Genomic DNA, 12,249 nt, shown 5'->3' with positions numbered 1-12,249 from the left:
AAGCAAATTGAAGCAATTACATTTTCTTCCATTTTCTAAGCACAGGTTCATGATCAGGTTGCAGTGTTGCATTACAGTTCAGTCAACCGGCTATCTAAGGAACTAAAAGGAGCAGCACTGTTTCCACTCCCCCTATAGGAAGCAATTACATTTTCTTCCATTTTCTAAGCGCAGGTTCATGATCAGGTTGCAGTGTTGCCTTACAGTTCAGTCAACCTGCTATCTAAGGAACTAACAGGAGCAGTTCTAACTAACTAACTAACTGGGCTGCTTCCCTTCTGCTGGCTCACATATGCCTGACTTTGTAGTTCAGGGAGCGAAACCAGCAGTAAACTAATCCTACAAAAATTGTCACTATTTATCTTCCCATTTATTTCTCTGAAGTAGTTTGTCAGAAGTCCAGAAAAGAGATGGGTCAGGAACACAGCCTGCACAGCACTGTGCTGTGGCTGTTACTATGGCTTAGTGAATACATAGCTACTCATTAGGATGTGGCAATTCAAGTATGCCACTCAACTGTAACTTGCTATCAAGGAAATGTATCCACTACTGCAATAAGGACACGCAAAATACCGCAGCAGCATCGGTCTCGTTTCCCACACTGGACGCGGTGTGGGTGTGGCAAGTGAAAAGAAGTCTCTAACTAAGTGGGGGTAAACTGCTTTAATTTATGCTGTAACTTTAAATGTTAGCTTCAGGTTTGTGCAGTGCACTAGACACAACTGAAAGCCTTTTGAAGAGATTACTACAAAGCATCCATCAGTACTTTTTCTATACCCCAATGGTATATGCTAATATCTGAGAAGAACTGGAACTGTGATAATAGTAAGAATGTACATATGAAATGAAAACTAAATAATTTTGTGTTGTCTCAGAACAGAGTGATTGGACTGGGCCCACAATAAGCAAGAAGGGAATTTCCTTCAACAAAAGAATTAGCCAAGTCTATAGGCGATCATATAGCGGGTTTTTGCATTTGATTATTATTACAGCACATTTACTTGTGCGTTGGTCAATATTGCAAAACTACTGCATAGTTTGGGTGAAAAAAAAGAAAACATTTCAGTGGTCAGGAGAGTGAAATTAATACTTTTAGAGTTGGGAAACATCCTCATTCCTCCTTCTTTCGGAATTGACTTACCAATGTTTAAAATGCCTCATGAAAAAGAAAAAAAGCACATTATTTTTGCAGCCGTAATGTCACAGAGACAGTAATGTCTGGTAGCTTAGTAATGCAGAACTCTTAGCTGCTCCAGAAAAGGCACCACTTGGGTGGAACTCCTTCCAGAGCGTTACATGTATAACATGGTTCACTCACTTTATGAGAGAGCGGGAAGAGTTGGTCTCAGGTGGAGCAGGAATTTTGTAATCAGAAAAGACAATGTTTACCTGAAGTAATGTATTAGAAACAGGACTCTTAAAGATCAGCTTGTGAATCAACCAGAAAAGCTACCAGCAATTTTCTCACTACACAAATGCAAACAGGCAGACCTGAGCCAAAGTATGGAAATATTATTACGGGTTATTTGCAAACATTGCCATAAGCAGGTATGTCTTAATGGTAAGTATTTAGGCTAAGTTGTCTAGGCTCCCTCTAAAACAAGTATCCAAGCAGAATAAAATACACTTGGGAAGTACCTGTCTCTCTGCAGTGGCCATGGAAGCCTAGACTTCTGCCTTTGAATTAACACTTTCAGACAATTTAAGTGATATGTCTGCTATGATCACCACTCAGACTTTCCTGTAAAACAGCACCAAAGTCATCAGGACCATGGCTGGTCACATTCTCTTTGGTATTTCCATCACTGCAGCCAAGAAGAGACAATATGCAAGAGATTTAGTGTCTCTGCAGCTAAAACAGGATCTTATCATCCAAAGTATCCAGCTTCAGTACAATTATCGTGCTTCAGCACTTCATATGAATTTGTCTTAGCTGCACCTAAGTTTTCAGATCCTGCCATACCTGTATAATTTTAATTCATTTTCAGTCTGAGTAGATATTCAAAAAGTTGATCTTAAGACTTTGCTACAATAAAAAACACACTGTATAAATCAAGCTCCCCAACAGAAAAGACTTTTCCACTGGAGGAAAGCAAAGAGAGTAATGCTGTGATGTGCTCTCAGTTGAATGTCTGAATGTTTTGTTTCTCGCTGCAGTCTGGAGGGTATTAAAGGAAAAACAGATGTCTGAATATATCAGTGCTTCTATTTCACAGCCAAAGCAAGTAACTAAATGCTTTAGGAAAGCTACCTTGCTGCCTCTGCTTTTCGAGCTGTAGCACTGCTTGGAATAAGAACATATCTATCTAATTGATGCGAAGTCTACACAATGAAGCTTTGATATAAAAGTAGCCAAGCAGAATTTATCCTCTTCAGTGCAACTCAAAAACTTTGTGTTTTAACACAGCAGGTATGTCTCTTACACCATTTGTCTCCTGTAAGTTATTCTTTGAAAGTCTTGAAACAAAAAACACATTCGAATGGAAAGTATTTTTTTATTGATCAACTGCTTGTTCCAGACCCTCACTCCCCACCCATATTCCTGATCCCACCTGAGCAATTCCACATGGTTTCAGGATTTGCTATTAATCATCTTGTAGTTGACTTTATTTCCTTGTTACACAACAAGAAATAAGGATGTTTGACAGGAGTATTCAGTGAAATAAAGGTCAAATGTTTGATAATCAGTACAATGTGTAATATTATTCTCAAGAATTGAGCATAAATACTGATATATTGGGGAAAAAAAAAAGACTTAAATTCTTCCCACTAAACTGTTTCCTTCTGGGCTGGATTTCCACATGACAGTTTTAAATAGCTATCAAACCAAAAACATGTACCTCCTCAGAAAAACAGGAAAGTTATCTCCAAGTAAAATACAAATGCAAACACAAAAAGTAGTTATTACATGTACTTAAGGAATATGGTCTGTCATGGTGAGATCATCAGAATGGCATCAGAAAACAAAGGAAATTACAAAGATGGATAATGTAACAAAGCTGAGAAAACTTCCTCCATTCTTCATTTCTCAAAAACTTTTGCTTATGGCTTAAAAATGAAGGTTACAAATAAGAAAATATGAAATACTTGTTCTATAGGTACACAAAGTACTCATTTATAGCATATTATACATAAAATACTAATTTAGAAGGAAAATGTGAAACTGATTCTCTAAGTGATCTAAGACATTTTTTGTTTTGAAATGCTGGGAAATGAGGAATCATAATCCACCTTCTTTTGGACATGTTAGAATAGGCTTAACTTGCTAAATTCCTCACTCATGAGAATAATCTCATGGGAGAACAATCTCACAGTAATTAGCAGAAACTACTAACATGAGAGATGACCAGTCAGGCAAGATTTGCAAGTTACACCAAAATACAACTTGATGTTGAGAAGATGCTAAGGACCTTGAAAATGTGATGTTAAATTCAATGCAAGGAATGTACACTCTTCATTCTAGGAGAAAAACAGAAGAGGAAAGAAGATTGGTTTGTTTGGGTTTTTTTTTTCTCTGAAGTGTGAGAGTTCATGATTTCATGTATAGCTGGAGTTAAATAACAAAGCCAACCATTTGTCTATGGCTTGTGGACTTGACTGTCACAGTCCAAACAGCACTCATATTAACAAATGAACAAAACCAAGATACTTTATATTCTGAATGGTATCTGCTGACAAAGGAAAAGCCAAAGACTGCCTTAAAGCAAAGATGGCAGTCCCTTCTCAATCACTTGACTTGCATAACTTCTGCAAGGCTGCGTATTTTTCCCATCCTTGAGCAAAGGCTTTTCAGAGCCTCTCTACTCTCTCTGGAGTTCCAGGTTTCTCCCACTATTCTAGATTGCCTACAAAAGGGTATCCTTAAAGGAAGAGTTTTTTGAAGAGCTCAGGGTCTACCAAATCATATATCCATTGGCTGCATTAATTACCAATTTGTTTACAACCTAGGAAGAGGTGTTTTGCAAAGGGTTGTGGGAATTAAAAGAAGCACTGGAACAGTTGAGTAGACATGTCTAATGAGTGAGAGCACAGAGGAGACCTGCCTGCAAATATCAGGGAGAAAGCATGGGGGCAGGTGCTAATAATGTGAATGTCATGCTCAGCAAATCTGAGATTTTTCCAGGGCTCTTGAAGGTTGTCTTGTTCCTTTACAAACTTCTCACTTCCACTGATTATTTGATTCCCTTTATACCCTCTCTTTGGCAGCAAGGCAGCTACCTCCAATGCCAGAATGCACTGTGGTGCGAGAGAGAGAGAGAGCAAGAGGAGGGAGAGCACAGGAGGAACAGATGCCCTCAGTAGGGACAAGGAAAGGGGAGAGAGATGACCCTGATATTCCTTGCTGGCTAATACAGCATTCACTCAGGCATTGCTTCTGTTCTTTAGAGAGGCAAATTATATTTCAGGATTAACAACTCTATGAACTCTCAAAGATGTTTCAAACTATACATTGGATGGATACCTGTGTGTCATGGCCTTTGCTGGGTTTCCATCACCGTATGTCTGACCATGAAAACCTGAAGAAACAAGTTCAAATGTAGGTTGTAATTTTGTGTTCATTATGTTTCACATATTTATTCTCACATTAACTGATCTGGGTTCTTGTTTCATTCAGAATAGGTAAGTTTCTTAATAAGTGAAATAATGTTTCAAAATGTTTGTCTACATTAAACAGAATACAGAAAAGTGGCCAAAAGAAAAATAAAATTAAAAAAAAAAAATTTAAAGGATTCCCAAAGCACAGATAACTGACAGAAAAATGCAGTGTCTTGCAGTATAATGCATTCTCTTCTTGCATCTGGAAAGAGAGTAGCCTTCACAATGGCTAGCTACGCTTATTTTATCATAGATACTGTCATCACTGGAATCTTGGTTTTGAGTAACAAAATACACATTAATAACATTATGGCACTTTCGGACGTACTGATGGTGCTTGGTATCTTTAACAGTTACAATTAACAATATAAATTTCTATTTTACAAAGATGTATGCAGTAAATATTTTCACTATGCCTTTACAAAATTATTTCTCATTTACTTTCACATTTTGTGTAACTCAAATTGCCAAAAATTATGGACAAATCTTAGGTTTAACTTTCCATTCACCTTTATGTGGATTTTTCTTAACATTAGGTTCAAACACATTAGCAGCCCACTGTAAGAATTATCACCCTCAGTGACATTGTCTTTAAGAAAATTTCATCATCTCCTGATTTTGAAAAGCTAGTGCTTGAGAAAATATCTTTGTTATAGAAAATAAGCATTTAAGATTATAAAAGCCCTTAGTAGTGATGCTATTACTGTTACATTCAAAATCTTGCACATGACAAGCAGTTGATGGCTCCTGAGGAGTCATTAAGAACACAGGAACTACAGCAATGAGTCGGACCCACTTAGTTCAGTGTCTCATCTCTGACACTGACTTGTACCATCTGCCTCAGAGAGAGGTTTTGGGAACCTTCTGGTCAGCTGACAGAGAAGGAATTATCCACCCGCTAATGTGAACCACATTATCCCAAAAATATAAAATATGGCAGAATCCATGAAGCATGAGGTTAATATCCTCTATGCAACAAACAAGGTGATCATCTATTACAGTTCTGATATTCTTGACATGTGCACAGCTTCTCAGATTTTTTTTCTGAACCTCCACAAATTCTTAATCAGAACAAAAACTTGTGACAAGAGGTTCCACATTTAAATCAAATACTGTTCTTTACTCAGTTTTTGGTGTTCCATCATTTTAATTTACTATGCAGGCCCATTCCCTCCTACTATAAGGCAGAGGGGAATTCTCACTATGCCATCTCTGGAGCCTTTAATTATCTTACATACTTTCATCATACCCTTCACGCTTGTTAAAAGGAAAAGATAAATAAGGAAAATGCATCCAGACTACATGAATCATGACACTCTGACTATTTAATTGATTCACCTTGAGTGGGCTTGTTATGAGTTTTTAAGCAGAGAAGAAATCTGAACTAGCATTACACAAGTGCTTGCACAGAGAACGACATTTCAATTATAAATTCAAGCCCCCTCCTTTGTACTATCAGGTTTACAAATCTGAAGCTATAGTTAACTGGCAGGTATCTTTAGACAACAGAGAAAATCTACCATAGGAATCACTATGTTCACAATCAACTGGGAAGCAAGGTTGGTTGTTTGGGTGGGTTTGTGGAGGTGTTTTTGCCAATGCTCAAACTGAGCCTTCTCTCAGTTCCACTCCTGTTAGACTTTTTAGTTCTAAAATATTCAATCCACTCCTGCACTCTTCACCATAAACCCCACAGCCTTCGTTCACTCTTAACTCACTAAGTTCAACACCTGACTTTCAGAGCTTGGAGATTTCAGAATATTTTGACTCCATGAGTGTATCTGAGTGTACCTCAAATCATACAAATGTCCTCACCGTATTGCAGTGGAGCGAAGCACTATTTTTGCAGAGGTGGGGAATTCATAGTAGGGCTACAATGAGAGCACTCTGTGCATACTTCCAAAGGACTGTGTTTAACTAGCTACCTCATGTACTGACGGCAAGGTAAATACAGGTGTGGCATGCAGACCTTGGCACAGGATGGAAAATTCACCCAGGAAGCAGAGAAAACAGACAGTGACACAAGTTGCCCTTGCGATACGTAATTAAAAGCTAGTTGAGTCCATTGTCTACCAAGGAAGCTGAGCATATCTAGCTCACATGCAGACATCCACATTCAGTCAGGTGAATCCCACCTCAGTTTCCCAATGAAAACACACTTCACCTAAGATGCTCTCTTCTATACAGTCAAGACTTAATTCTTCTTTTGTCATCATTCATACTTACCACAGTGGATATCACAGATTTGCAGTGGAACTGAATAGTCTACATCTGTCCTCCAGCCCTTTTAAAAGAAAGAAAGAATTGAGTCTTATTCCCCTTTCAGCAGAACTACTACTAAACACTTCTGTTGACAAAATGAGATTGCTTTATTAGCTCAGTCAAGTTACTGCATTTTTTAAATAAATGCATATGGAGACTGCTGGTCTAGTGTATATTTAGTGAGTTGCAATCACTTTTAGGTTCCTGAATGATAAAGTGAATGAGATTTTTCTTTTTTTCTTTTTTTCTTTTTTTTTTTTTTGGAGGGAGAGAACTGTAACCTGACAGATAATGTCTTATTTACAAAATAAATTATGTATACAGGAAATAATCAATTTTAGCACCAAATCTGATTTGGCACTAGGGAAAAAATAACAGCTCTCATTTCCAGAAGGCTCTTGTCGATTTCACTTTCATCTTGCTCCTTTAATTGTAGCAACAAAAAGTGAGGCTGACAAGGGCCTTCCAGTACAGCTGTGGAAGCCTCACAGATGCAGCTGTCAGTCTCTCTTGTCCCCGTGTCTGCTGAGAACATTAACTCCAAAGAGGAATAAACCTATCAGCTTCATGCTCATTTTCTATTAATGTTGTCCTAATAAAGCTGAGCTATGGAAATAGCATGCAAAAATATCAGAAATCATTTGCACAGCTCTGCTTTCAGGAGTGCTAATTCTAGCATACTATGCACTTTTTATTACAAAGGAACATATAAAGACAGGATTAACAATTTCCTGGTGATATATCTTTATCTGTCACTGACAAAGGAGCAAAATTATGGCGAGCAACTTCTCTGTTAATTGCAGAATCCCAGAATGGTAGGGGTTGGAAGGGACCTCAGGAGATCGTCTAGTCCAACCCACTTGCCAAAGCAGATTCCCTTTACCAGTTTACACCAGGTTGCACAGGAAAGCATCCAGGTGGGTTTTGAACATCTCCAGAGATGGAGACTCCACAACCTCCCTGGGCAGCTTATTCCAGGGCTCCGACACCCTTACAGTAAAGAAGTTTTTCCTTAAGTTTGTCTGTAAATCCCAGTGTTCCAGCTAATTAATGTAATCTCAACAAGAGCTAGTGGCAGCACAACAAGCTATAAATAATGCTCTTTGCCAACTCTGTTTGCATAGTAATCAGATTTGGTTGGGAGGAGAAAGCAGAGAGAGTGCCTGCAGGTTTTCTTTTTTTTTTTTTTTTTTTTAAATGATTTGTTTATTTTGTACAGAGTACCTGGCAAAAATAAAACACATACCTGAATGCAAACTGTTGACCCACACATTTCCCGTGACATAGCGATTGACACAGAATCTCCCTAATGAAAAGAAAAAATTGAAAACTACTATTTTCCATATCCTGGAACAATGAAAATGTATTGTGTCTCTAGCTCTTTAGTTCATTTGCCAATAATGCTACATGTTCTACTGGGTCAGAAAAGTACTAAAGTATATATCAATGATGGAAGGTCATTCTTTTCAGAGATATCCCCAGATCTGAATGACCATAAGCAGCTGGTGTAGTTTTGCCAAGCACAATTTGGGCAGCACAGGGCTAATGTTGCTGCGTTTTATGAAGCATCATAAGGCACGACATCTTCCCTGTCGTGTCTGCTGACACCATGTTAGCCGATGAGCATCTTCACTTCTTCGCCCTGGTGTACATGAGTTGAAAGAATGACCCTTTCTTTACAGTTTTTTCTGGTTTTCCCGTCACATTGTATGTTGAGAACAAGTTCAGCCTTAGGGTAGAATTGTCCTAAATGACTGTTCTGACACTTAATGTTTGATTGTTTATGGTTTGTCCTCAAAATAATGTTAGTTACTCCACTAATAGCTATGAATCCTACACTTCTCTTTCCTGTGGTAAACTCCTAAAATAATTTGGGGCAAATTAGGTGAATATGTTCTTTTTTGAGCATAACTGAATAGAGGTAGAGAATGAACATTGGTTTTTGGGAACACAGAGCTAAGTCTTGATGAAAACTTTGTATATATTGCTCATGGTGTTGCGACAGGAACCGTATGTAATTTATGTGGGCTCCCATTCTGTCACAGTAGGAGAGGATGTTAACAGCTTTGTACCAAAGGGAAGAAACCTTCATTTTTAAAAGCATCGGTGTCCTTCATAAAACACACACTTCAACACCTAGCTGTGATTTATTAGTGCTCCACCGTTACCTTTCTCACTCAGCAATTCATATGGGGAACCTGTAAAACCAGAAAGTCTAAACTCCACAGATTTCCTATGAAATAAGCCAACTGAAGGGAAGTGCCACTGTAAGTGTTCACTGAACATAGTGTTTGACAACTCTTCTACAGTACAGAACTCCACCTCTGCCAGTAAAACAGCATTTCACCGGGTATCTTTCCCCATTAGGACAGACTCTTGATGGCACCACCAATGCCCTCTGGGGTCTGTGTTGATTAGGATAGCTGTTTTTTCCCAGGCCTTTCCCCATGACTCTTAAACTCCAGGAACCTCCACAGGAACAGTTATCATGTTCCCCTTAAGCATGTCCTCAGCTTGAGCAACAAAGCTGAGTTGAGAAACTGCCTTTAACAGTTGCTCTGTTACACTCAGCACCAGAGATGTAATAAAGACCTAAATTGATTCATTAGAAAATAAATTCAGTGTCCACCCCTTTGAGTTTAATCAGTCCTTACTCTTAGCTGCCTGCTTGTCAGCTACCCCCTGGTATGTGCACCCTGCACACTGAAAGCATCAGAGATACTTTAAAAAGTCACAGCTGCAGCCTGTACCTGCATTCAGTGGCAAAAAAAGAAGTACAGCTAGAACATATCCTAAAAAGAGGACAGGTGCAGGAGCTACAGCATGCTTACGTCTTCTAAAGCACACTCCCCTACAGTGGAGGGAAGTCAATGGGCACAGTCAGGAATAACAATAGAAATCACGACATCTGGATTTCTCAGCTTTCTCAAAATCCTTCTATGACATCTCATATACCTAGTCAGTGAAGCAGAAAGCAGGAGCACACATTTAGGGGTGGACATAAGACTACTGAGAAGCTGACTGCCAAACCAGTAGGATGCCTTTCAGCATGATGGTACTAGTAGCTCCTAGGACCTATCCTGCTAATATTCTCCTATTTGGAAAATAATGCTATGGCCACTGTTCTTCTCTTTGACTCTACTTTCCACATGTACCACTCAGGAGATCACAGGTCAGGCCAACAAGTTAACTCTGGTAGGCAGGGTTGAAGAGCAAGGGCAAGCCACAGTGCTTCACTGAAAATGTATGAGATACAGGCTTAGTTGCAAGAGAGGAATGAGGCTCCCATTTCCTGAGTAGCTGCTGCCTGAAACAGAAATCTCACTCTCCCATAATCTCTCTCCCTCACTTTGCTGGAAGAAGCAGTTGTGTAGTCACAGTTAGCCAGCTCAAAAACCTAATGAAAATTTACCCTTTTTGTGGGTTGAGTTTGTTTTGGCAGCTGTGAGATTTAGGAAGGCTCAAGATGATCATGGATTTATGCCTCAAGTCTTACATTTCATGATGTGAGGTTTGCCAGGTCAGCTGTATCAGTGACCCACATATGAAATACTAACATTTGCTCTACACATAACAGACATACTACACCACAAAAACGATATTAAAATAATATTAAGGTTCCACTCAATAGTCACTTCCTTTGATGTGACTCATTTGACTTATTTATTTCTTGCTTCAGTGTGAGATCAGAATTAGAACTACATGCTTTAAAAATGTTCCAGTAATTGTTCCAATATGTACATGCATGGGTTTATTAATGCTTTCAAGCTGCAGAGAGATAAATGGAGTAATAAATTAATTCAGTTAGATATATTTAAAAGTCTTACAATGTTTAAGAAATAATATATACAAACCACAGAGACTGAATGGTGCATCCCAACAGATTCACATGAGGCCAGCTGTGTCCTGTTACACACAAGCACTGAGAACTGTGCCTTGGTTTGGGATGTGAAGAAAACTTGTATTTGTTCTCCAACTGCAGCAGTTCTCATTTTCCAAGCTGATATCAGGGAGAAAGACTTACTTTTAGATGTACAAGGACCATATATCATATTCTAAATTGTTATATTTAAAATAAATGTCTTTTTAATTAGTTAAGTGCCATCAAATTATATGCAAGTAATTATTTTGATTCTCCCAAGTTACTTCTTTAACTAACAAACACTTGATCTACTGGGGATACGTAGAAGTAGCAAGCTGACAAATCTCTTTGCCATAATTTACAAGCTACAGTGATGTGAACACATCTCACTTGCTTACTGGAAAAGGCTCATATCTAGTGACTGAATTAAATATTTTTCACTTTAATATCATGTAATAAAAAAATATTTTTACCTGGAAATTCTCCATGAGCAAAAGGACATTTAACCCAAGAGCCTTGCTTGGTTGTAAACTGAAAGAAGAGAAATCTGTTAGGAAAACTGATTTTTCAATTTAAATCTGTGGTTACAGATTCAACTAGAGATGATCAGTGCATTTCAGAAAGCTGCAGAAGGTAAATTCACAGCTTTCCTGTTTTACAGTATCTTCCAACTCTTGATTTAAGTTAGGGCCCCCAATTCTTCAGATATTTATGCACATGCTTATTTTACAATAACACATAGTTTCACTGACTTAAAAGTAATCTAGAAGAAAACAATATTATTCCTATATTAATCTTATGTGGCATTCTTTTCTCAACCAATAATAAAAGTAGTATAGTGTATCAATCATTTTTATTACCAGATATTTAATATGGAAAACTTTATACATTAAGTTTAGTGTATGTTTCAGAGTTTGCATTGACCTAAAACATTTTTCCTTGCTTTTCTTAAGCAGAGAAAATGGAGGGCACAATCTGACCTGTGTCCTATCTATCATTGCTGTTGCACTCCCAAAGAACCTCCTTTTAATTTAATCTTTCACATTTCCTTCATTCTTACTTCCCATTTATCAGTGCTATGAAACAAAATATTGATCCTAAAGAAAATTAGCAACTCGTTTTTTTAAAGCTGACAGAAAGAGGGCAGTTAATAGGTGTTTTACAAAGAAATCCCTTTACCTTCATGCAAAGTCTTGGGTGAGTGTCCACACGAGAATATTTAACCTGCTTGAAAATAGATCACTCGGCATTAGCTAGTTTCATTAACTAGTTTCACAAAGTCAATTACCCAATATTTTCATAGTTTGATTACTGAGAAAGGAACTGATTTGTTTACTTTATAAACATCCCAGGAAGTTAATCACATAAAATACTAAGAACAGAAACAACCACTACTTGGAATTACTGAATAATTTGTTTCTTTTTATCTGTAACATGTAACATTTTTTATAGTCAGTCTGACCCATTAGAGATAAATTAATTGATTCTATGGTGGCTTGTGTGCAAAAAATTCTGATAACACAGTCATC

General features: G+C 37.9%; 1 protein-coding gene across 1 annotated transcript in view; it reads right to left on the bottom strand.

Annotated features, from left to right (window-relative positions):
• Positions 1 to 3,431: 3,431 nt before the first annotated feature.
• LOC104529431 (putative interleukin-17 receptor E-like) overlaps positions 3,432 to 12,249 on the bottom strand; it is a gene marked incomplete at its 5' end in the record, with an annotated part of 21,396 nt that continues 12,578 nt past the window's right edge. The window contains 7 exons of the mRNA XM_029086428.1: positions 3,432 to 3,459; positions 4,463 to 4,517; positions 6,823 to 6,880; positions 8,105 to 8,164; positions 10,713 to 10,858; positions 11,194 to 11,251; positions 11,900 to 11,947. Of these exons, the coding sequence (XP_028942261.1) occupies positions 3,432 to 3,459; positions 4,463 to 4,517; positions 6,823 to 6,880; positions 8,105 to 8,164; positions 10,713 to 10,858; positions 11,194 to 11,251; positions 11,900 to 11,947 (453 nt within the window). The remainder of the gene's footprint in view (positions 3,460 to 4,462; positions 4,518 to 6,822; positions 6,881 to 8,104; positions 8,165 to 10,712; positions 10,859 to 11,193; positions 11,252 to 11,899; positions 11,948 to 12,249) is intronic.

The sequence above is a fragment of the Antrostomus carolinensis genome, unplaced genomic scaffold (genome assembly GCF_000700745.2).
Source record: "Antrostomus carolinensis isolate BGI_N321 unplaced genomic scaffold, ASM70074v2 scaffold36988, whole genome shotgun sequence".
Lineage (NCBI taxonomy): Eukaryota > Metazoa > Chordata > Aves > Caprimulgiformes > Caprimulgidae > Antrostomus > Antrostomus carolinensis.
The sequence above is the reverse complement of the archived record's forward strand: the minus strand, read 5'-3'. Positions and strand labels throughout refer to the sequence as shown.